The sequence below is a fragment of the Dromaius novaehollandiae genome, chromosome 14, assembly GCF_036370855.1.
Source record: "Dromaius novaehollandiae isolate bDroNov1 chromosome 14, bDroNov1.hap1, whole genome shotgun sequence".
In the NCBI taxonomy this organism is placed as follows: domain Eukaryota; kingdom Metazoa; phylum Chordata; class Aves; order Casuariiformes; family Dromaiidae; genus Dromaius; species Dromaius novaehollandiae.
Genome location: NC_088111.1, coordinates 10755550 through 10780882, shown reverse-complemented (window position 1 = coordinate 10780882; position 25333 = coordinate 10755550). Strand labels below are relative to the sequence as shown.

Below are 25333 nucleotides of genomic sequence, written 5' to 3'. Positions count from 1 at the left end.
CAAAGGTGCGGTTGTGGGTAGGGAGACATTAAACAGACTGATACTTGCTCCGTATTCAGGGCCTAGCATTGACTGCTGTTTCAGCAGCCGTGCTTAGGGAGGAGGTGAGCGCATGAGGTTTTCCTTTGTTCTTGGTTGTTTCTCAAACACTCCAAACAGTTCTTACATGTGAAAACGATCACTTTCTAACTCATTTCTCAGAAATTGGTAGTTTCACAAGCTCTGCACAGACAGGCATCTTGAACCGTGCTTAAGCTCCAGAAACCATATCATTTCACAGGGCTGGTGACAAACAGAGGAGGAGGAATTGGTCCTAAAGATCTGTTTCAAGTCTGCACAGCACCTTGCTGGCGAGTCTCACAGAGGTGGTCTGTCAGTGACTGTAAGACTTCTAAAGCCTGTTTTCAAGGTTACAGTCTGGCACCCTGCGAATGGTAACTGGCCCTCGCGACAAGACCTCCCTGCCCCGGTTAGTGCCACCACACCAGAGACCCAGACGTGCGCTAGCTGGAGACCTCAGCAGAGCTCCAGGCAAGCAAAGCCTCTCTGCAACCTGAGGGAGCCCATAGCAGCCTGCACGTGCTGGGGAGGGTGAGGATGGTGGCTGGAGGGTTGTCCCGGGGTGCTGCAGCTTTGGAGTCCTTAGATCACCTTCATCCCCCTGCATGAGTTGCTGGGTGAAGTGTGCTGTTTCCCACAAGACATTGGTTGTGCTTACAGCTTTGTGCTTTGAGGCAGCAACAGTGACCAAACATCATGTTTGCTGAGCTTCAAACAGCCTCTGTGGCTGGCAGATCTTTCCCATCTGACTGCAGTAGTCCTCTTTTTATTGATGGTTTTGTGTTGTAACACCAGTCCTGCAGCAGTTCCAGCAACTCCATATGCTGGGTCCCGGTGGCTTGGCACCTACAGACGTTGTTTCATTCTGTCTGTAGTCACCAGGTCATCTCTTTATCCTGTAAAATGTCAAGCATACTGCAGGGCCGAGTCCAGATAAATGGCATGGAGACTGTGACACATCAAGTCGCATGTTCAGCCCAGCGGGTAGGTAGAATAGTGCATAGGTCTCTCTTACGTCTCAGCTACTCGTGCCCTTGTCACTAGATTTATCAATTCTGTCATGCTCCTGTTTAAATGAAGTCCTCACGAGCATTCATCTTGTGCATGCAGAAATTCTGTAGCAAGTAGTAAAAAAGAACAGTGACGATACTATTTAAATCAGAGTCAACAGTTTTCACAAGAGAAATACAGAGTGTCAGAGTGATTGGCAGGCTCAGCTCTAGCTGGCAATAGTGATCGACAGTAGAGTTAAGGTAGAAAAGGAATGAGAAATGGCCAGGGAAAAGCAGTAGGTCTCTTAAGCCTTTTTGCTCTTCTGGTGCACCTGATTCTCCTCAAATCCCCCAGCTGGCTAAGAAAAATAACTGATGAATTATGACATGCCTGCATCAAGCTGGTTCTAACATGCCAACCTCAGCTGGGTTAAAACAATTTAGATCAATTAAACACACTAATCTGGTATTAATTTAATAATAAAATGAGCTAATGTGCCACTTGTCCTCTCCTCAGAGGGATAACAACCCATTTATTAGTTCAGTGGTTCCCTTTGAATGTATAAACAATTAAATGCCTTTTAGCCTGTTACGACACACAGGCAGTTTTCTTTTTCTCCTGGAATTCTAATATCGATTCTCTGTGCATCAGGGAACATAACATAGGACACCAGAGAAGATTTGCAATCTCTGTCTGCCGTGGTCGTGCAGTCTGTGGGTCCCGTAAGCTCTCCCACTCCGTGCCATCCGGGGAACGGGTTCTTCCACGTGCCCCTGGCAGCTTCCCAGCCACCTTCCTACCGGGGAGACCCGCTGCTCTGCCCCCCACGCTGTCCCCCGTAGCTGTGGAGGTGGGAGGAAAGCCGGCCATTGCAGAAGCCTCTGAGTAATATCGGCATTTGTTAAAAATTAATTCCACTGGTGTCAAATATTGTTCGAAAAGCAGTTGGACTTCTGTTTATACAAGGGGTGAGCTTCCAGCTCTACATCCACATGTTGAGAGGGAAATTATGTTTAATGTGCAAATCTGGAGCTTGATCTTTCAGTTCTGTTTCAGTAACTCAGTCTCGTCTACACTGGTAAATGTACCTTCTGCCCTGCCAGCTTGACACATATTTTCCAATTGACTTTCATTTTATTTCCAAAGTGTCAAGTCGTGACCATGCCAGTGAGTCAGTGTTCCAGGTATGGCCAGGTGCAGAAGGTCTTCGGTAGAGGAAGTGCTTGTGTCTTTTTTGCTTCTCAGTGCAATGGCTCAAAAGATGTAACACGGCTAGGCATAGTTTTTGCACCAGCTGTGCATTAGAGGCCATAGCTTGGCACAGGCATACCATCAAATGAAAATATCAGAAGTGAAAAAAGTGACTTCCATTCTGTTGGCCAAATCTTCCTGTGAAAGTGTGGGCTATCTCCTTACACGAGCATACACACATGAGCTATCTCCTTACACGGGCATCCTTTCTTCTCAAATATTGGGGGAAGACTGAAATATACTGAAATATACTGGCAGAAGCAAAGTAGGGACAAGGCATCCCTCTTGGCAGAGTCACACCACTCCTTTTTTCCCCACCCCAGGCATGCCTTGGGCACCAGAGCACTACCTGCTTCTTTACAGGGAAATACTCCATGAAAGCAGAAAGATTTATCCCTGCAGTTACGAATTATGAAGTCCTTTGGGTTGGAATACCTTACGTAAGAATGGCCAGGTGAGATGAGCCCAAAGGCCCATCCAGGCTGAAGTCCCGTCTCCTGTTGCCTATAGCAGATGCCCACGGAGGAGCAAAGAACAGGCGGGCAGATAGTGGTGCTTACGTACAATATTTTTCCGGCCTCCTGAGATCTTTAGCTGGCGAATTTCCACTGCCAAACATTGTTACTTTCTCATTAAGAGTCAGGGGTGATTTTTTTCTTCTATTAATTTGTCCAATTACTTTTCAGATTTTACTGTGTACTTTGCCTTGTCACAGCCCTCTGGAAAGCAAATATCCCATGGGGGAGTGGTATGACCAAGAGGTTAGTAAGGTCTAGCAGAAAAGCAGTAGCCTCAAGGTTTGGCAATAAAAAATAGGAAAATAAAAAAAAGACGATGGGTTTTGGAAAGGATTTAGGACCCAGGCCAACCTCCAAGTTATTGGGCAATAGGAGAAAACCTTCCCTGGGGACGTGCTATCTCAGAGCAGCCTTGAACAGCATTTTTTATTTAAAAGGACGAGTTGAGGCCATGACAAGGGGGAGGACACAGGACTAGACTAAGCACTGCCCCATGTACAATAATAATTTCTTTGTTCCAAGGTGTTTTCTCAAAATATGGCAAACTAATAATACAGCAGTTCAACATTTAAAGAACACAGAAAGTAATGTATAACCCTTCCAGCTACTTTTTATTTTAATTCATGGGTGAATAATGGCTCCTAAACAATACGCTTTTCAGCTGTCTGAGTCTGCTCTGTAAACAACTGCATACTCTCTGAATTTTAAGTTGTCATAGTCTTTGGATTGTACAACGGAGGGAGAAAGATTAAAAGTGCCATCTTAAAACTGAAATGCTTATACAGCTCAATTACAATGTAGTTTGTATTCAAGCCATGTTCCCAATCAGTACATGTCTTAGTGCCAAATAAGGAGAGAAACCAGGCTTCCTTTTATAGAATGAAGTTTTCTTTTAGTTATGCCAAAGTCATTAAAAAGTGCATCACTGATTTTCCTTTAGTGGCTTCGAAACAGGGAATGGAGGTGAAAATGGCTCCTTAGCTCAGCTGGAGAAGCATTATTTCCTTAGCGAGCTGGATGCATGAAATGAAATTGCGTTCAGTGGCTGCAGTCGTTACATAGCACTTAGTGGGCAACACTTACATTTTCTCCTCTTTTCACTATCTTAAGACTATTAAAAGCAAAAGAATAACCCTGTAGTTGTATAAGCTATTACAATTTTGAACACCTGGAAGATTTGGGTTTTTGGCAGGAACAGCACCTGGCTGATGTATTATAGAATATAAAGACAGTCAAATGTGACATCTTCAATGACAGGCAGGGAGAAGACTTTTTTTTTTTTTTTTAGAAACCCTGCCACAGTAGTCACTTGGGAAACAGCGTAAACGTGCTGTGGAGGCTGGAGGCTGTTAAATCTTTGAGGAATCTGGAACTCATGGGCAGCATATGAACAGCGCTCAAAAATGCCATTAAATTTTTTTTATGTATCTGTGTTCTTTTCTTGTGCTGGTTTTTTCCTCCTCGTTAATGCCGTTCTCGCCGGTGGTCTTGTCCCCGTCCGGGCGTGTGGGTTCTAGGCCGCTTCCGAGCCGTCTCGCTGAGCTGGGTGGCGGGGGCGAGGAGCACTGCCAGCCCGTGGTGGCTCTCCCTCCGCGGCCAGGGAGACCCCACCTCGCTGGGAGGGACCCGCCGACGTGCTCGACACCTCCGCCCGGTTCTGCCGCCCCGCGTCTGCCTGCATCGCCCTCTCGGACGGGGCTTTTCTTTCCCCGTGTGCCACGTGCTGTTTGTTGCCCTTCTGTACGCTGGGTTGATCGCGGTTGGGTGGTCTGCTAGAAAATGGACCACATGGTAAATGCTACCGTGTTGACGAATCACCCAGTAAGTACCTAAATACTAGAGTAAAATTTAATTTATTATCCCTGTTGTCAGAATGGTTTAACCCCTTAGCTCCCTGCAGTGTTTACCCTCCTACTCATGCTGAGTATTTGGTGGTTCATTTGGCTGAAATTTCACTTTCCCCTCTTTTTTGTTAATTTTTTTAAACACGTCGGTGTTCTGAAGCACACGGACTGGGAAGATCTATTTTTTGCTTGTGAGTCGCTCAGCCCAACAGTTGCACGTGAACTGTATCGACTGAAATAGCAACCTGCACCTTCTATGCAGAAAGACTGCTTTTAAAAATTGCAGACATTACAGCTAACTTTCAGGTACTCGTTGTTTTGCGCTAAGTGCTAGGGTGCCGGAAAGCCGTTAGTCCTTCTGCCTGATAATTTGCCTCCTTGTAGGGGTATTTTTTCTGCTCTGTTTTTGAAAAGAAGTGGTCAGTGCAAAGGAAAATAAAAATAAGAAAATAAAAATTTGCAGTGGGTGAATGCAAAGTGCGAGGAAAAAGTTGGCGCAAGGGGAGAAGAAATCATCTAGAAAAGACACGTGCTGGAGACGGCGCAAGGTTAGATTTCATATCGTTGAATCTTGGTCTGTGGTGAATTCACACTACATCTCCAGACACTCTCATTTGCAGTTTTCACCCCGTTTTGCTTATTTTTATAGACAAAAAGCAGCTGAGTTGCGACCTCCGTAATCATGAGAGGAAGCCATTATGTTTTTGTCCTTGTAACAGCAGCTACAGTGTTTCTTAAGGCCTAATGTAAGCGAAGAGCGGTGGAAGGAGACCCACGAGAAGGTCTTTGAAAGCTCCTCTAGAGCCCTGTGCTCACGAGGGGCTGTGCGGAGCAGTCGTCGGAGCAAGGCACGTCCTAGTGGGGTCAGTAATGCAAAAAGTACACCCTGTGGGTTTCCTACACCTCAGACAATTTTAATTTTTTAATTTTTTGAACACATGCTGAGTTGGCTCCCTGACCTGCATTGTTAAAATCTTACAAAGCATTAAGGGCTTTTAAGGTTTCCTTTGAAAGAGAGATTTCCAGAAGATGGAAAACCAGATCTTTCAAAACCAGTGCAAGTAAACTCTTAGGAAAAGGTGAACGAGAAGAAAATATGAGGAATTTGCTTCTAATCACAACGTAGAGATGCAACGTGACTAAAGCATAAAAGTCAGCGCCGCTGTAGTGGTGGGGGGAGCGCGGGGTTTCCGGCAGCCTCGCGTGCGTGTCCCAGGCTCCCGCACCGCGCTGTGCGGCGTAGCAAGGTACGAACGATGGACACTAATCGTATTAGAAAAGTAAGAGTTTTCCTATGTTCCTGCTTAACCTTTGAGCATTAACCACCGTGGGCAAAGCTACTAAAAGCATTTTGATTTGTTTGCTTACTAACGGTTTGGGCTTTTGCATATGAAATGAGCCCAATTGCACTGCAGCAAATCCAATCAAGAGAGAAATTCTTTATAATTTTGTTGATGTTTCTTTGTGCATTGGCATTGAAGCTTAAGGGATTGTTAGGATAGTATTGTGTTTATAATATTTTCTTCAGAGTAAGGGAATTAAAGAAAGATAAGAAGTAATTCTATTTTTGACCTGGTAACATTTGCATTCAGGATGCTGCGGTTTAAACACATTGAAAATTGGGTTGCAATTTTTATTTCTCTTTTCTTCCGTCTTTTTTATCTATACCAAGAGTTTTTTCATAGCCTTTTGAAACAGCAGGAATCCTGAATTCTGCACTTTCTTCACACCCAATTGCCCATCATACCAGAGGAATTCTTCCTAATCTTGACAGACTAAGTAGGTGCTATTTCTTTTTGACATTGTTCTCCTTTTCAAGCTTCAACTCCTTTTTGGGGGCAGAGGGTTGTTCTTAGCCCTAGAGGCTTTTAGCACAACAAAAAGAGGCCTTGAGAAACATACTGCGCAATCACATCTTTAGGAAAGCAGATGCTTCTCTGGCACAATGTGGGCACTGTACTTAGATTGCCAATTGTTAATTATTTCAGATTTTTAAAAGGCTGTGTAACTCTTCGTAGAATAGTGTTACTCGTGGAAATGGGGTGAAGTCAGGGCTGTGTTGCAGACAACTGGAATTTCATCCCTTATTTGCAGAAAGCCAGGATTTCTGTGCCCGCAGTTGTCAGGGAATGCAACTGCTCTGTGCAAATTTAATTTTTATGAACTTGTTTATTATTAAGAATTAGTCAGTGACTGGTTTATGGAGATATGTTGTAGTTTATGGATTGCTCACAAATTATTTGTTGCAGCTATTACATTCAGGATTGTCAAATTACTGTTCTGTGCTTTCTACCTGGTCACCTAAATTGCAATTACTTCTCTCTGCCCCCGGACAGACTGACTCCGGGAAGTGGTTCCCAGCTGGGGGTGGGCACTGCTGGCAAGCAGCCTCACATGCCTCTATAGCCATGGAAATGTTTACTTGGCATTTTTCACCCAAATGGGGTGATTTCTTCAAATGTTTGTCTGAAGTGAATTTAAAAGAGTGGTAGATATGGTCAAAGCAACGTGCAGGGTTCCTCCACCTACATTCAAGAGAACACTGTAGTGGTCTTAGTCTGGCTCCAAGCCCTGTGGGTCTTTGCTCTGACACTGACTCTCTGCGTGTGATAAATTGTCTCTCTGATACGTCCTTGACTTTTGTTCATAGCTCCTATTCTAGTGTAGTGAATGATGGTAATGAGGTCTTGGTAGAGACGTCTGGTTAGCAGTGAAGTGTTGGCAGCAAGCTTTCCAGGCAAGAAGCCAGAACCAGGAAACATTTAGGAAGAGGAAACACTTCCTCCTTAAAAAATATATTCTTTCCAGACAAAAACCTTTCAGTGATAATCTTACTGATAAGTAAAGTTTTACTATCTGATAGCTTCCGATGCTTGAGAAAGCTTTATTCATTCATAGACTCTGGAAACCAGAAAACAGTAAAACTCTTTATCTTACATATTGTAAAAACGCGAGCATTCAGGAGTGGGGGTCTTTCAGAGTCACGGTGCTATGCAGTGTCGCTTGGTGAAAACTATTCCGAAGGCTGAGATTTGCTTGTGATATTTTTTCTGATCGTAAGTAACAGTGTCACGGTATTTATTAGTAGTTAAAATATATTGCAAGAAGCACTGAGCTATTTGTTTAGATTTGTGTTGTAGGAGCTTTTGCTAAACGTCTTACTAATGTTATATATGTTATGGAATCCTGTAATCTTATCTTAAATATATTTAAATCTGCTACAAAGTGAGAGGTGATCCCTAAGACATATTTTAGTCTGAGCTTTCCAGACTGTTAACTAACTATAACTGGTGTGACATGTCATGTGTTACAATTAGGTGTTTTTTTAACAAAGCATAAAAATAATAACCCAGAACCGTGTAAACCTTGAGGCTGCATTCACACTTAGTCAGAGCATAAATGGCAGCTTTCACACTTGTAGATGCCTCATTGATGAACTTAACTAGCAAGATGTATGAATATTATACTATGCCTGCTGGTTAGTTGCAAATATAATCCAACCTCCACAGAATTGGAGGCTCTTCATGAAGGATAAAAATAAAAAGAGTGAACATAAAATGTCCTGGATGGAGTGATCTGTGGAATAAGGTTAAATGAGATGCTTTTTGCTTAACCTTGATCTTATTTTATTTTCTCATGGTTGACTCTTTCTTCATATCATTATTTTCTTTCCATCGCTTGTCTTAGATCAGGAGAAAGGCCAAGTGTCTTCATCTGATGGCAATGTGCATTGCATATGGCTAACCATATCTTGATACAATTCCATGTCATTGTCCTGGAAGTACATCTGCAGTTAGCAGAGATGTGCCAGTCTTACCCAAAGTTCAGGGTGCCAGAAAGCACCTGAAGTTGTCCACTTTGACTAAGATTAATAAAGTGCTGTCACTAATCCATTCTTTTCTACTTTAACTTGGGAGTTATCTGCTAGAGTGTCCTATAAATCCCAAGAGAGAAAGACTTGAAGGGAAAATCACTGTTGTGTGCATTTCATTGCTCTTTGACACTTGGCATGCCTTTATCAAGTGCCCGCTTTTGGTATTACATTGAGCATACCTAGGAGCTAAGGAAATGCAGCATTAGACTAGAAACAAGTCAGTAGGGTTAAGGTTTTGCCCTCCATCTTACCTTTGTTTTCAGAGGTGGCTTGCTCCAGATGCTGTTGGATGGCTAGTCAAGAATCTCTGTGAACTGTTCGTAGTGTGATAGGGTTTGTGGTGTCTTGAAGAGGCCTCCAAGACATCCAGATAGCACCTCTCCCTGCCCCTCAGGCAATATGCAGTATGCTTAGAGCAAATTCTTGCTTACCTGACTGCCAAAAATCACTTCTGCTGGAGCAGCTGGTAGCATCAGTCATGCTAGAAGAGAGTCTGGAGAAAAAGGAAAGCCATGTCCACCTCTTTCACTTCCATATGCGGCTCTGCTCTCTGGGTGCCAGCCAGCACGACAGCCTCGGCCTGCTGGAGGAACTCCCTGCATGCTTGGGCAGGGTTATATAGCTTCTAGCAGATCCCAAATATGCTGGGTTTCCTTGGCTGCCAAGGAACATAAATGGATAATAAGCAATCGCCCAGTGGAGAGCTGTGTCTTCAGAGCTCGTTGTATAAATTATTGCTTCATAGATAAAGGGAAATTATTTGCTGTGCTAGTACGTTATACTGTTTAGGGGTAATAACTGGATAAGAAGTAGGCCTAGTAAGAGTGATCCTTCTCAGAAATGTCTTCTTCCTATTAGGTTGTTATTGCTATTTAAAACCTGACGTATTTAAAATCTGATATAAAGTTTCTAGAAAGGTTTAAAGAAGTATTAGCAAAAGCGTTGTCCCTTTGCAGGTCTCCAGATACTGCTGCTCTTCGGCTGGGCTATGCTGCCTTCCTGTAGGATGAGTGGTTGGAAAGTGCATTTAGTATTCTTCTACTAACCTCTTCCCCTAAGATTTTAGGACTGGAATTTATTGTGAAAACACTTGTGCTCCCAAGAACTAATTATGTTGTATTTCAGTGCATGTGCTGAGAGTTGCTTGTCCAAGCCATTAACTCAAATAATCATCGAATTGTGCACACATGCAAACAGGGAGCCTGTTGACTGGGTTGGAAAACATGAAGCGGCAAGGCTAGGTTTGCTGGTGGGACCTTCCGATGTCGAGTGTGGCCACGCTCTTCTATAGCCAGCTTCACACAATAAAGCTGAATTTGTGTAACTGAGCTTTCCGAGATCAGCTGACTGCAGACCATATGGTGTTATGCAGGCTCAGGTACTTTGTAAGTTGGAAGGTTTTTGAAGCAGTCAGGGGTTTTTTTTCTTTTGCTTTGGGGGTGTGTCTATTGCCATCAAGGAAATTTCCGTTTGAGAATGAGACTACGAGATGATAAATTGATAGAGATAGTTGAAAAAAATCATTTCATGGAAAAGAACTTTATGTCCCTATTTATATATGGTCAATACTATTCTATTATTTTCTTAAAATAATTAACTCAAATGAGCATTTAGTTTTGAATGAAATAAATGACCAAACTTTCAGGCACATTAATATTTGATAGGGAGATAACCACATAAATATTGAATTTGAAGATTAAATTCCAGAGCACTGCATTAAAATTGCAAGACTTTTCTATTATCCTTCATAATGGAATATGAAATTAGAAACTTGTTCATGGAAAGAAAAATTTCTCCACTCTCATCTGCATGTTCCCTTCACTGTTGTATCAACAGAGGAGCTTTTTTCCTCATACTGTGAGGAGAGAGATAGCTATCAGTGAGAGATAGACCCTGAAGTCATTTTTGGTGCCTTTGAAAATTTGTGTATGCCATTTCATAATTGTGTCTCAGTTCTTAGATTGATCCAGAATGAAACTTCAACCTTAGATTTAGCCTATGGTGGGGCAAAAGACTTGTATTTCTAGATGTTGAAAGTGAGATTTATGGCCAGATCTTACACTGTCCTCTTCACTAGAGGTGACGCAGCTCTAGTTCATCTGCAGTTCTTAAAGCCAGGGAGATCTGTGGTCGTGGCCCATTAGCTGTGGATGCTGGTTACTGTAAACGGTCTGGTTAGCTAACATTTATTACTCCTCAAAATGTGTCAGATGTGTTGAATGCAGCAACTTGCCATTATCAGTGGAATTCAGCCCCCTTCTGAGAGCGTGTGCCAATTCGCGACTGCCAGGCTTCACTTGCTGGGGGGAAGCTCTGAAAATGGGCTAACAAATAAAACCCTGTGTCCCAGAACACCTGTGGGCATCCAGTCCAAAGTGTTTTCAAATACAGATGGATTTTCCAACTCCTTTTTTGTGTTATAGTGGTCTCAAATAATTCATTTCCATAACATTACAGTTCTACAGTTCTTTTTATCCATGGTTCAGCAATAAACAAAATATTTTTCCCTGTAGACTTGAAAATGGAGCAAATATACTCATTCCACAGCAAAGAGCAAAGCAATTGTACTTCTTCCTAATTAACTATACCCCAGTAGAAAAATTCATGGAATAATAACATAGGAGGAAATTGGTCATTTTGATTTTATGTACAGTTTGCTGTTTTTCAAAAACATGCATTTATTTAGAGGCAGAAGTCTATTACATAGACTGTTTTTAGCTCATGTTCCTGTTGTGATTCTTCTGCAGTGGTTTGTAAAGCGTTAATGCGTGTTACAAATATGCCAGTTGAGCTCTGCAATTTGCATAGTTTTGTCTTAGGTCAGTAGAAGGTGTAAATGATGTTTAAAAGAAATCTGTTGATCTTTGCCCCTAAAACTGGAGTGTATAACTGATTAATCATTTATTAAAGCTCTCTACATTATTTATGAATAGAACAGAAATATAAACAGTGACCTTTTTGTCCCTTTTTGTTTGGGAGAGCAGCTGCTTTATTTATCGAGCTAGTGATGGTAGCAAAATACAGATTAACTTTTAATGACCGCTTTTGTATTCCCTCAGATTTATTAGAAAACAAGGGCTGGATCGGCTTTTCCTGGAATGCGATACGCACATGTGGCGTCTGGGGGACCGGCGGATCCCCGAAGGAATCACGGTCGACGGAGGATCCGACTGGTTTCTCCTGAACAGGAAGTTTGTGGAGTACATCACTTTTTCCAATGACGACCTGGTAACAAAGATGAAGCGGTTTTACTCTTACACTCTGCTTCCTGCTGAGGTACGTGAATTCAAAGCAATCCCTCTTTTCTCAGAACTGCAACTTTTATGCTTATCCCAAAGATCACTGAAGTCAGAGGGGCTTTTCCCCGATTTCAGTGCACTTTAGATCATCCTGCTGTTGGTTACCTTCATGAGAAGTCAGTCCTTTAGCGTTACAGCTGCTTTTGCTGTTGCTTAGTTGGTTTGCTTGTTTGTGGGACCTTTTTGCAAGGAGCAGCTTTGTTTTATACTTTTGAGCCCATTAACGTATTACTGAGCAACCAAAAATCCAGCTGCCCTTTGCTTGCAAATTATTCCTCCATAAAGACTTTGAAGGCTATTAGAGATGGCGAATTGTCTTCCTAAGTAGCTTTCCTCCCTATTATCAACCCCCCTACTCAAAAATAAAAAATTTGCAAAAGAAGGTTTGTTGCTCCGTTGGGAGCTCGGCTAGCCGGCATCCTCGCCAAGCGTTCACACCATTCAGGAATTGCCCCCGCGGCATGCGATGCGGGCAGCGAGCACGCACCGGGCCGGGTTTGCCTCTCGCACGCAGCATTGCCGGGGCCGGTGCGCTGCCGGGGAGCAGAGCACGGGGCTGGGCGCGCTGGCAGGCTGCTGGGCTCCTGCCCCGGCAGGTTCGTGGCTCCCCGCCACCCCCGGCTCTTCTCCCAGGGCACGGAGCGTGCAGCCGGCCTGATGACTGTCTTTAAAACTATAACTTCCCTCCTCACTGGTGGCCCCTGAACATTTTGAGGGATCGATGAGAACAGTCTTGCAAATTTAGGCTTATTAGCTTGCAGCAGAGCACAGCGGTTGTCATCTTTTGATAGGGGTTTATTATTCCGCACACATGTTGAATAATCTTGCTTTAATCCCATTTCTGTTAAAAATCACCTTGTCTCTCAACTCTGATAACCTTTTCATCCATTATCTAGCAGAAATTTCTGTATCATTATGAAAGGACACAGGGCAATGGGTAATTGGGTAGGGTTTTTTTTTTCTCGCGCTTGAATGAGAATGGATGCCTTTATGGGTTTAACCAAAGAATTCAAGCATAAAATCCATATTCACTGAGCTGTCATTTAACATTAAAAAGGGTAGGGGGATTATTTGGGGGCCAGCCTTGCTAATGTTATGCCAGTTATTTATGGATTGTACTATAGCTGATTTTAAAAAGAAGTCACTGCTCTTAGAATCCTCTCTTACAGAGCTGCGTTTGATCATATTCCATTGCTTCTCTCGACAAGGTTTTCTTTGCAAGATACTTGTCTGGCTTCTTAAAATCACCCTGCCTTCACTGCCCTGTTAACCTGCTGTATCAGTCCCCATTACCCACGATTTATGTAATAGCTGAAATTATGGTGATATAATTAGGATAGCCCAATAGGAATTCCTTGCTGCCTTGAGTCAGCAAATAGAGACGTATGATTTGAGACGTAATTGCAGGAGGCAGAATGTCCTTCTGGCGCCTGGGGTGAACTGTATATTTCAGTGCGAGGCCATTCAGCTAGCAATGCGTTTCAGAGCGCGGGAGACAGACACCGACAGGAGAGCCCTCTGAAACTGTATTTTTCATAGTAGCCAGGGTGGCGGCTGGGGCTTGAGAATTGCCTTGAGAAACAATTTGAGATTTATCGTCAACACGTAGCCCGGGAAAACAGCCCTGAATCTGCTGGACCAGAGAGTAACGTACTGAAGAGAAATAATGGGAATTTCTTAGAATTGCTCATACAGCTGAAATAAAAATAAAATAATTGCTGGCATTGGTGCCTTTCCACTCCAGTGTCCAAAGCTGGTCATTATTCTGTGCCAGCTTATTGTAGCGTGCCCTCAACTGTATGTTATTACTGTTTGGCTGTGTCTATAGTGTGCTGTAATTTTTCATGCTGTATAGAATGCATATGTGTGGAATGTCCTTCGTACGTGGCAAAACAACAGAAGTTGTTAGTCCTCTCTTTTCAGAAAGAAGATAAGTCACCCGAGTTCAGTTCAGGCCCGCAGGCTGCACCGAAGGAGGAAATGGAAGTCTGGAGAGCCGAATGTACTGATCTGGTCTTTTTTTCTTGCAGTCCTTCTTTCACACTGTCCTGGAAAATAGCCCCTACTGTGACTCCATGGTGGACAACAATTTGCGTATCACGAACTGGAACCGTAAACTCGGTTGCAAATGTCAGTACAAGCACATTGTGGACTGGTGTGGCTGTTCGCCTAACGATTTCAAACCAGCAGACTTCCACAGATTCCAGGTAACTGAAGCTTTCCCTTCTCTGATATCCCCAAAGGAGGCTTTTCACCCTTGTTCCTGGGTGTGGAGAGCAGTGTAGCTGCATGGCTTCAGCAGTTTAGAAGGAAAAGTCTCATCTCCTGTGTTTTGGCCCTTGAGACTTACCGCTGTGTAGCAAGATCGCGACGCAGCTCTTTGGAGGCTTCCCAGTGGTCGATCTGCTGTGCTGGGAAGGGTGGAAACCTGCCGCACCTCACACAGTACCAACGTTACTCTTGTGCATTTGTTGCAAAGGGGTTTTTTTTCAAAATTTCAGCTCAGATGCTTTCATGATTTCAGGAGTCTACTGGCTTTCATAGTTAAACAACAGTGATTTCCATCTTTATAATTTAAAAGAAGGCTAAAAAATGTGACTGGAGTACCTGCTAGACGCTTACATAGCACAAGGCAAAACAGTTTTCATTATTATATTCTTAAACATGATTATATTTAAGTTTATCTCATGGTTTGGGGGCCAGAGTCATGAGGTTTTGGTCACCCAAGTTTGGCAGAACTGCCTTAAAAAGTTTAATTGGTTCCTTTGTGATACAGTTTCCTCCAGGCAGACATGAGAGCAAATGCTTGTGTTCAAGGGTACACTTGGTCTCAAGATTGTATCTGACCTATTCTATTAAGAATGAACAACAGCTTGTTTTGAGGTCACCAGATTTGCAACTCCCCCCCTCCCGCTCCTCAGGGTTCCCTGCATAAAGCATGTTTGTTCAGGCTTTGTGTGGGACGGGGAATGTGTTACCCTACAGCACAAAAATGATGACTACTCCAAAACAGAGATCTTTTCTTTATTGTAATGTGCTGCCTACCGGGCACAGCTGAAGTCAGTGACACAGACACAAAAAGAGCAAATGAGACATAATCTAAGAGAGCCTCTGCTTCCCCAAACTCCAATCTCGGAAAAGTCTCCAGCACGGAATAAATGGGAAGTCCTAAAAAGCTACTGAAAGTCTGCAGAGGCTAACCTGCTTGGGGCTGGGAAAAGAAGCCACAACACGTTTCAGAAAACTACCAGGTAAACTGAGCAGCAAGGGAAAGTTCAAAATTAGAATAGCTGAAAAGGCCGTTTCTGACACGTGCCCGATGAAGAGCCCCTGCAGTAAGCACCTCGCACCGGGAGGCTTGCAGCGGCGGGTGTCCGAGAGCACGCGGCAGGAGCCACCCTCCCGCAGACAGGAACGTCCTCCAGAGAGTTTTTCCGTGATCTGTGGCACTTTTGAACTTGTCAGCACCTCAAACTCATGCCCAAATAGGAACAAGGCAAAACAGAGGCATTTTAAAAGCTAACGTAAACTGGTGGTACACGTGAGGTTCTGCTGAGCACGGAGCGGGAAAGCTGCAAGGGCCTCAGCCAGGGAGGTGCCTCTCCCAAATCCCCTTCATGCCTCGCAGCACCAAATCTGTGCTGTGAACTGCCCAGAGAGATGAGTATCAAAGGCCTGAAAAACAATTCACAGAAATTGTGAAGTGCGTCACCTCACAGGGACCTGCTGAAAATCTTGCTTAAAGTCCTGCTCTGACCCTTCCAAGCTGCATGCCCCCATGCCCGTGGTGCTCTTCTCCCTGCTCAACCGCTAGTGCTGCACAGCCTGCTCGCTAACACAATGTTTTAGAGAGATTTCGCAAACGCGCCTGCACATGGAGTGCCTGCCAGAGCAGGGCAGCAGGAGGTGGCTGTTGGTACAAAGGGACTGGCCAAAGTAGAGAAAAAGAAAATATATCTGCTACCGTAATAGCGGCCTTAGATTTCTTGCACAGAATTTTTCTCTTTATTTTACTTGTTCCCTGTCAACGAGGCATTTGGGAAAACCACTGCTGTTCTCATGTTGTTGGTATCCAGACATTTGTATTTCTTCCCCAGGAGGCAGATAGCAGAGTTTGCTAACGCAGGGAGAGGGAAGGGTTGGAGAAGGCTCTCCTGACTTAGCTTAGTGTCTGGTCTAGAGGGTTCATTCTGAGAAGGCCAAAGCAGCATCCATGTGCTAATATAAATAGATAAAAAGAGGGAGATGCTTCAAAAGAATGCTTCTTGCTGAAAATATGCAAAGAGTGGACAGCAGGGAAGGAACCCAAACTGTGCAGTATCTCTTGTGGCTTTGGTTCATCGCCTTTGCCGACTCCGAGGATAAGTGCTCCTGAAGCCAGTCCTGAAAGAAATGATTATGTCTAATCTGGATTTCTTTTCCACTTCATATAGACTCTCCTCCTAAGTTCCTTACTGAGCTTCTCAGGAAGGTGATAGACATAAGCCAATTACCTGGCCTGCGCTGGGGGCTGGTAGTGCCCAGGGACAGGTTCATGGAGTCCTAGACACGGAGGTGTGGGGCTTCCTTGCTGATGTCTGGGGACTGCTGAGTCGCATGGAGCGTGCAGCTGCGACTTGGCCTCAGTCCACCCCTGCGCCCTTGTCCCCAGCCACCATGCCCTGGTGCTACAGCCTTGCCCTGGCCTCGGACGGCATGCAGAGACTGGGTGGTTGTGGCAATCATCGCTGTTTTGTCCTGAGGTCTGGTGACCATTTTGATGGCTTTATACCAGAAAATGAGCACGGCCAGGGCATGGGCTAAGCCCTGGCACACAGTAATCCATGCTGTGTAAATGTTAGCATGCTCTGTGGCGTATTTTTGACCCATGCCAACTAGCAATGCCCGAGCACAGCTCAGGAGAAGGGGCCAGGGTTGTTCAGTAGGCAGCATAGCTGAGACCACCTCTTCTATAGGGAACAGTCAAGCCATATGGATGCATATGCATCATGCTGCTTGCCCTCAGGAGCAGGGAATGGGCTCTACCCTGCTTCATTTACTAGCTTAAGCACGGTCTAAATAGCTTCTCTACAGCTTTGTTTTCACTGTAGACATGTTCACACATTGAATTATCCAGAATAGCTATTCTGTTCTAAATAGTCTGTCACTTCTCTGCTGGAGTATTTGCATGGAGACTAGTCTGTAAAGTGATTCAAGAATTTTAATCAAGTTTTAAAAGCACACCCTAACCTAATCCAGGTTGACTTCAGGGGTTAACTGAGCCATTATTTCAAAATAACTGACCCACTTGAGCCATTTAGTTGATTGACACAATGATGCAGTTGTGGAAGTTATTATTTATTCTATCTCACCTTAAACAAATAAGAATAAAGTGAATCATAAAAGAGAGACACTGAGAAATTTTGGATTACTAATATTTTAAATGGCAATTTCTTAAATGCTTTCCTCTTTCAAAAAGACTTTTCACACCAATAAACTATGTATGTGCAGTGCTCTAAAGTCCCTTTTCCAAGTAAGTAGCAAAGGAGCCTCTTCTATCACTAGAGGGATAACTGTGTAACCCATGGTTTCCCTTAAGCTTTCTATTTTTCTTTAACTGGATTTGTTTTCATATTCCACCTGTTAATAACAGGCATAGAATCTTACTTGCCTTCATTTTAATCCCCTAAAATGGTTTAGCATTATCCCCTCGTTTGAATGCAGTGCTGCCTGAAAATTCAGGAGGAGAAGGTTGTTTCCAGTGACAATGTGCTGAGAAGAGTTACGGAGCCTGTAATCATCCGGTTCATTTGGGGTTTCATGCAGTGGAAATATTTTCTCTTAAAACCTCAGCATATCCTCCTCTAAACTGAGGTGGCCCACTGATAGACTTTGTAGTTAATAGGCACTTGAAGCCTATTGACAGTTGTGGAAACATCTGTCATGCTCCTCCTTTTCACTGGTCTTATCCTATATCCCCGCTGGTAATTGTCAGCTTACTCCTCGCTGCAGCGGGCTTTGTTCTGGAAGGGAGAAACTTGTCCCAGGACAGGACATGACCATAGGACTGGTCATCTCTTAAGAGACCTTATGCCGACTCTGGACGCGGGTGGGCCCTGCCTGAACAGCATTAAGGAATGTTTGACAGAAAGCAAACTCGTGTCTTTTTGTATTGAATTACTGTGTTTAATTACTGTGTTTGGTGATCAGAATCAGAGAATAACGGAGCTTGGAAGGACCTCTGAAGGTCTCTAGCTCAAGCACCTGCTCAGAGCAGAGGTAACTTCAAATTAAATTACTGATAATGAAGTTTTGGCTGATTTCAAGGACTCCTGTTTTCCAGTTTAACCCTGAAACAACTTGCTTCCCGATCTCACGCCTGGCCTATACTTAGGCCAGTGGCTTACTGGCCCTGCAGGCCACTTTTTGTCTTACAGCTGCAAGAACGGGCCTGATGCCAAGGACCTCCCTGTCCTCCACATGGGGGGCCTGCAAACGGGGGAGGGCTCTCCATTTTTGCAGCAGACCAGAACCATCCACCTTTGTGTTGAGTAATTGTGTAGTTTTTATCTGAAGCTCACCACGCTCGCCAGTTAAGTCATCTTTGCCTGTGGGAAGATTCCGTTTGAGTCCAACCCTGTGCTTAGGACAAAGAGTTGTGGCTGCAAACAGGAACTAACTCTGGTTTCTTTCTCTTTCGCGTTACCACAGCAGACTGCCAGGCCAACGTTCTTTGCCCGCAAATTTGAAGCTGTGGTGAACCAAGAGATAATTGGCCAGTTGGACTATTATTTGTACGGCAACTACCCCTCTGGCACGCCAGGTCTCAGGTCGTACTGGGAGAACGTGTACGACGAGCCCGATGGCATCCACACCCTCAGCGATGTGGCGCTGACCATGTACCACTCGTTCTCGCGCTTGGGGCTGAGGAGAGCTGAGACTTCATTTCACACCGTTGGAGACAACAGCTGCCGGTTAGTCTGAATCTTCTTCCTTCTTACATGTGGAAGCAGGATTCGTTGGTGCGTCAGCAATTCCCATGGGTTTCCGTGGAAGGTGGTAGGTCTGGGTGCTTCAGAGCAAACGGGCCAAAGTACCAGGCACTGAAGGACATTCACCTGCTTGGCTGTGCTGGCTGGAGCATGTAGTCACGCAGGGCCAGGCAGCTGCAAGGGGAAGGCACCTGTTTCCCCGAATGGTTATGCCCGCAGTAAGGTGTTGGTATTCAGGGTTGACATTATGGGACTTGGCTGTTGCACTTTTAAGGAGCTGCTCTACAGCCTGATCAGGACTGACACGTTCCGGTTGGGCAGCGCTGCCCCTGCTGTTGCGTTTTCTTTATTAATTTCAGTGAGTATATCATACCCACAGCTCCTAAACCTTCAGTGTCGTTTCAGCAGAGGTCGTGTTCACTTTTATTATGCGTGCCAAAAACAGAGGACATGATTTCAGAATTAATGTAAACGCAGGCAGGTTAACCGTCCTTGCTTGTTTGTTCCTCTGGGTGCGCGTATGGAGCACAGAGAGCTGGCTGCGCGAGCTCGGTTCGCTTGCTTGCTACAGCTGGAAGTGCTGCAGCAGGTGGGATCCATTAACATCAAATAAATAATCTGTGTGTACAGGTAAACATATATATATAGTAAATAAAGGTCCTTAGGAAAAGAAACCCTATATTTTAGCTTCCTTTTTCACCTGTAAGTCTAGGAAAGGAGGACTCAGGCTAGAAAGTATTTGTAGGAAGAACTCCTGGAGGTAGATTGACGTAGAAGAGGCTTACTTCGTGGTAGATGTGTGCTGCCTGCAAACACATTTGAAGCTGTTTACATTTCAAAGCAGACACGGTTCATCTTTTAAAGTCTTACTTCGCAGTCTCTAGTTCCTGCTTCAGAATATATCCCTGGTACCCAGCCTTTTCTTATCCTTGCGGAAAACGCAGCTTAAGTCAGCAGCTGCTGAGGACATTCCTTGTGCTCTGACGAATGGCATTTGCCCCTTTCGTGCTCTCCAGAGGAACCTGATGCGTTGTGACCTTCTTCTTCAGCCATGGAAGTGCTGAGCAATGTCCCACCTAAGAAGATGTGCCAATAAGTGATCCAGACTCCTATTACAGCTTTGCCAGTAAAGGTTACCAGTGCAAAGCAATAAAAGGTCAATAACAATTAGATATAAATAATCACAAGTAGGATACATTCCCTTCTGTGAAATAAATGCAGACCTGAAGAATTCCTGGGTCATTTGTCCTGTAGAGTGAAGCCAGCGGAGAGGACGGGAGCTATGTATAACTGGTACTAAAATAACTTCACAATTACTTCTGTGCTTATTCCTTTTGCCACTGCGCTGATGATGATTTATAGCAATAATCAGTTTCATTTCTGGGGCGCTTTTCATTCCCCAGGAGCTCAAGGTGCTTTTCAGGCTTGCTCAGATTATGGATAGGGAAGCCGTGTCACCCGCCACCGATTGCAGCTGTCTCCGGGATGAAACACGGCTCCTCTGCTGGCTGGAGCCTCGTGAAACAGCGCAGGGAGGAACGGCAAATGGGGATATCGCGTGAAGGCTTCGTTTACACACCTAGCTAAGCCCCCTCAAAACACTGCTAGTCAGTGTCCGGATTAAATCGTATGAAAATGGATAATCCGCAGGTTTATGTTTCGCCTCTGTTCTCTCTTGATACTCCGTTCTCCTTGTAGGTGTACGCATGCGTACGCTTCTTCCTTCCCTCTCGTAATTTTGCACGTCTCTCGAGCAGCAGTAGAAGGAATATATTAAACTGAGCACCTCGACGGTATTCCCTCTGCTGCGAGGGCTGAGCAGTGGGAAGCTCGCTGCTGTTGCAGTCGCCGCCGCCGCGGGGTTCGCAGCGCTGCCCTGGCTGCGGGGAAAGCCGCTGCCGCTTACGGTCACGAGCACGCTGGAGGCGGCCACCCGCAGCCGCCCGGGAGGCTGTGGGAGACGCTGCCTGGCCCGCTCTGCTGACCAGGGCTAGCTCACCGCCTCCGAAAGCGACGACCGCCCCGCCGCCGGATCGGACGGCACATCAGCATCTTCAGTGGAAGCAGCATTAATGTGTGATTGAGTTTTGATTTATTTCTCTCCATCTCTAGGCATTTTTTCTTGCTGCTGCCAAGAGACAATTTACTCAGACTATTTCAAGGATATTGTAAATATTTGCTGCTGCACACACATAAAACAGGAGGCCTTAGTGTTCAGAACAGCAGTTAGACTGTTGCTTGCGTTGGCTGCATAGCTTTGCTGTGTTTTTGCCCGGTCCATCAGTGCTGGCCCTGTTTGTACCCATCCGCTGGGTTTATTTCGCAGGCCCTAGAGAGTACCTCTTAGGTGTTACTGATTTCGGGAAATGGAAGGTCATCGCTGGTTAGCTCTTCTTAGTGCTGGCGTCTTGAGCTATAGTAACTAAGGTGAGGAGCTAGTCTTAGCTGACTTGATTTCCTGGGAAGGTGTGATACCAGGTGATTTTAAACGGATTACAAACACACTTGTTCCACAGTTAATGTCAGTGCTGCAAAGTAACAAATTATTCAGTTTCAGAGCCACAAGTATCTTATTTATTTATTTATATATCCATATGTATACACACGCATCATTACAAAAATCTTTCTAAGGCTGCAACAGACAATTGGCCCTAAATTTTTAATCATTTGAATCCATGACAACAGTGTCTCTAATGTCCAAACTGTAACCAAGGGCTTCCAGATCTCCCGTTTAGATTTTTTTTTTTCCTATTTGGTTGACTGGGATTGTTTTTTAATTGTGAGTGAAAAATGGCAGGAGCAATCCAAGTCTTTCACGAGTGTGAAGTTCATTTCATTAAACGTGGGCCCAGTTTCTGCCACCCGCCCGTTGTCCCTGCGGAGCATTGCCCTCGGCAGTGAGCGTGGGGATCGGAGAGGGAGATTTGGGTGGGCTGAGCTGAGCTGGGCATCGCCGCTTGGCGTGGGCGCCTTGCCCGGCCTTGGAGCACCCTCTGCTGTCCCCAGCCTGCAGCTCTCAGGCAGCGCGCCAGTGAGTCACTGCCTCCTACCAGGGCCTCTCTGAAGGCAGAGAAAAGGAGAAGAACACCTGATTCGGGGTATTGAGCACATTTCTTCGGGCAATTGACACATTTCTTGAACACCGTTTAGTCTAGTAGACAGTGCTACAACCTGCCAGTGTACATCTCTGGGTAGGTCTTCCTACCCAGAGGAGGTAGTGAAGGACTGGAGGTTTCTGGCACGCAGAGGTAGCTCCTAAAGAGCTTACAGCTGCAAATAGCTTCTGAATGAGCATATATTCTTGGTAACAGCTTCTATGTTTCAGGGTAATCAGAACAGCCTAAGAATATTTGATAATGAGTAATGAACACATTTGAAATCTCGTAATGTAACAGTGGTGAATTTTCTAGTTGGAGTGAAAGCCTTCTTAAGCCATTAGCTCCAAGTAAATGGAGATTTCATGTCTCTTTTGTGTGTAAGTGATGAGCGTATGCTTGTGCTGTTTTACAGATACTATCCCATGGGCCATCCAGTTTCGGTCCACCTTTACTTCCTTGCTGACCGTTTCCAAGGCTTCCTAATCAGATACCATGCGACTAACCTGGCTGTCAGTAAGCTAGAAACTTTGGAAACGTGGGTGATGCCAAAGAAAGTCTTCAAGATTGCGAGTCCACCGAGTGATTTTGGAAGGCTGCAGTTCTCCGAGGTAAGTGTGCTTAGCCACCCATTAGCGTCATGAGCCACTGGAGAGCTTGCATGCTAATTCAGCAGCCTTTGGAAATAGTATTTCCATGTAATTCTTAGGTCAGAGCGGCTCTCTAGTTTAATGCACAGCCTCCTTATTAAAAGAAATACAGTTGTAGAAGAGGCTCAGTAACTTAAAAAAAATTGTGATTGAGGTCAGTTGTAGGTATGAGAGCGTCCTGGGAGCTGAAAAATGCCATGTTTTTGCAGTTCCAGATGGGGATGGGGATATGGTAAGCGTTCTGCTTGAGAACACGCTGAAAAAACATAAATTTAGCAATAGTCAGGCACCAGTGCCACATGTGACTAGAATATTGATGTTGCAGCATCAAAGAGAAAATTATCACAGCAGTGGCTGAGATTTCCCACAAAGCCTGTTATTTCTTCTTGGAATTTGTCTTAGTATCTGACATACGGTATAAAAAATGTACCCCTAAAATATATTAGGAAAGTTGACCACTAATAGAACCTGACATCTATGTTCTGTTTTAAAGATATAACTGTCTGAGCAGTTAATTCCATGATTTTTCTCATTAAGCCACAAATTTCAATTAAGGCATAAAATTGATTGAACAAATGTGTTCAAGTCATTATGGTCAAGTCCATAAATTACCATCTTCTTGGGCAATTAAGAAAGGCCTAGGTAGGATTCAGTGTTTTGGTGTGCATGGCAAATCCATGACACTAATGTGCCATTAAAGAGATGGATGGAAGGTGTGTTTCGTTTATCAATGTGTCTGACGGTAGACTTGCCATTTCATGCGATGATAAATGGTCATACTGACTTTAATTCTTGAAATTTGTAGGAGCAATGCTGCTATTTATTTGGTTCTTTTAATCCTGCTTTCTGCCTGATACCTGCTCTGACTCTTCCTTTTGCAAGCAATGGGGCAGGTAGCAGGCTTTTCTAATCGCATGATAAAAATGAATATATTCATCTTAGTTTTTTAGAACTTGAATAAAAAGTTTAGAAAGAATACATCTGACTTCATCTGAATCCTAGGGAAGAAACAAACCTGAGACCCCAAATTCCTCACTGGCCACTCGCCAGGTCCCCCCAATCCCGGTGCACTGGAACCAATGCTTTTTCCCCCAAAGTCAGCCCTGCAGCAACCGTGGGCCTGGTCTCCAGGTGTCCTGGAGCAGCAGGGCCTGGTATCAGCTCCCCGATGAGGGAAGCAACTGGCGTGTTCGTGGTCTCTTTACTGCCTTTGCCCACTGCTCAGTGGAGCGTGGGGCCTTGCAGGGAGGACCCCGCGTCTCACCTGACAAGCAAGCCGTGGTGCATGGGCAGGGTTGTTCTGCGGTGAGCTTTCGTCAGGCTGGGGAAATGTTTTCTTCCATTTGAAATGCGTGAAAAGAGTTTTGATATCTGCTTGCTTTCATTATTGTTTCTCACTTACACTCCTGAATTGTCCTCTTCTTTCTTAGATGATTAATATTGTAAAAGACCAGGAGATGCAAAGTCAATCATTTAGTTATTTTTTAAGTGTTTATTTTACTTCTGCCTTTCCTTGGCCAGCAGGCACCTCTGCCTCTCTCAGCCTGGTGTAAATCCAGCATTGACCTCTTCGGCTTCAGTGAGGCTGGTAGGCCCCTGATCTGCTCACTGCTTGTTAAAATGCCATGTCTTTCTCAAAGTCCAGGAAGTGTAAAACAAATTCAGCAGTCCAGCTAAGATAAGGATATCAATGTTCACAGGTTGTGCACCAGAAAAGAAACCTGGAATTTGTGTTAATCAAGAAATGTTACTCTGCTGCTTTTCCAACAACTTTCATCCCATGATCTGGCAGTAATTTATAACTGAACAGGGCCTTTTTTAGCTGGGAGCTTTGTTCCCTCTTTGAGCTCGCACCAGTGAGGCCAGCGGGAAGAGCACAAATATGCTGCGTTGAATGTGCTCCTTGGGCTTGTTTGTGACCCTGGTGCACAACCAAAATTGCAGCAGAGACAGCAGGATCTCCCCAGGTGGAACCAGCCCTCCCTGCCCGCTGCTGCTCCCCGCCTTGCTTCCCCAGCTTGCCTTCCTGGATAGCGGATTTGCCACAGAACCAGTGTAAAGGCAAGTCAAAAAAAATAAGCCGGCTGCGCCACCTAACAGGGTTAATGATCGCATTTCAGTTGCACGGGGCTCCTTTTACTCAGTCTTGGGCAGTTACATAAAATTACAGGAAATCCAAGCGAGAAGATTTCCAAGGGTGAAACCTCTGCCCTCCTTTTTGCTGGGAAACTCCCACACCTCCTAAAATTGGCTTGTAAATACTACACATACTATGTATCCTTCTACTACTACTCTGGATTCGTGATAATTTTTACGTGGAGGGCGGAAGATTGATTTGCTGTAGAGTACTAAAAGTCTCAGCTCCGACTGTACCAGTAGAACATGAAGTTCATTTCTGGTCTTGTTAAGACTTGTGATTCATCACAGAGAATAAAATAAACTAGGTGGCAGGCAATTAGTGTGCATTGTGTGAACCTAATGGTCCTGTTTGTGGTGAGCAATGAGACACAAACCCATAATCAAGGCATAATTTATCTTGGGAAAATTTTATCTTGGGACTGAACAGAGACAGAAAACAGGAGTTTTAAGCCAATGAGAGAGTTGCAGCTTTCCAAGTGTACCCATGCTCATTGCCTGCCCTTGAAGCCCAAAATATGTGCAAAATGTGAGTTTCTGTGCCACATCCCTTCATATTATATCAGGTATTCGTTACCGCTTGGTTCCCTCCCATACTTTGTGTATTCCACTTGAAAGTGAAAGCCTACTTAAGATGTTTTA

General features: G+C 44.6%; 1 protein-coding gene across 2 annotated transcripts in view; it reads left to right on the top strand.

Annotated features, from left to right (window-relative positions):
- Positions 1 to 25333, top strand: part of XYLT1 (xylosyltransferase 1) — a 218896-nt gene that overhangs the window by 173006 nt on the left and 20557 nt on the right. For both annotated transcript variants that reach the window (XM_064520332.1, XM_064520331.1), the window contains 4 exons: positions 11600 to 11816; positions 13870 to 14046; positions 18530 to 18792; positions 22321 to 22516. In XM_064520332.1, the coding sequence (XP_064376402.1) occupies positions 11600 to 11816; positions 13870 to 14046; positions 18530 to 18792; positions 22321 to 22516 (853 nt within the window). The remainder of the gene's footprint in view (positions 1 to 11599; positions 11817 to 13869; positions 14047 to 18529; positions 18793 to 22320; positions 22517 to 25333) is intronic.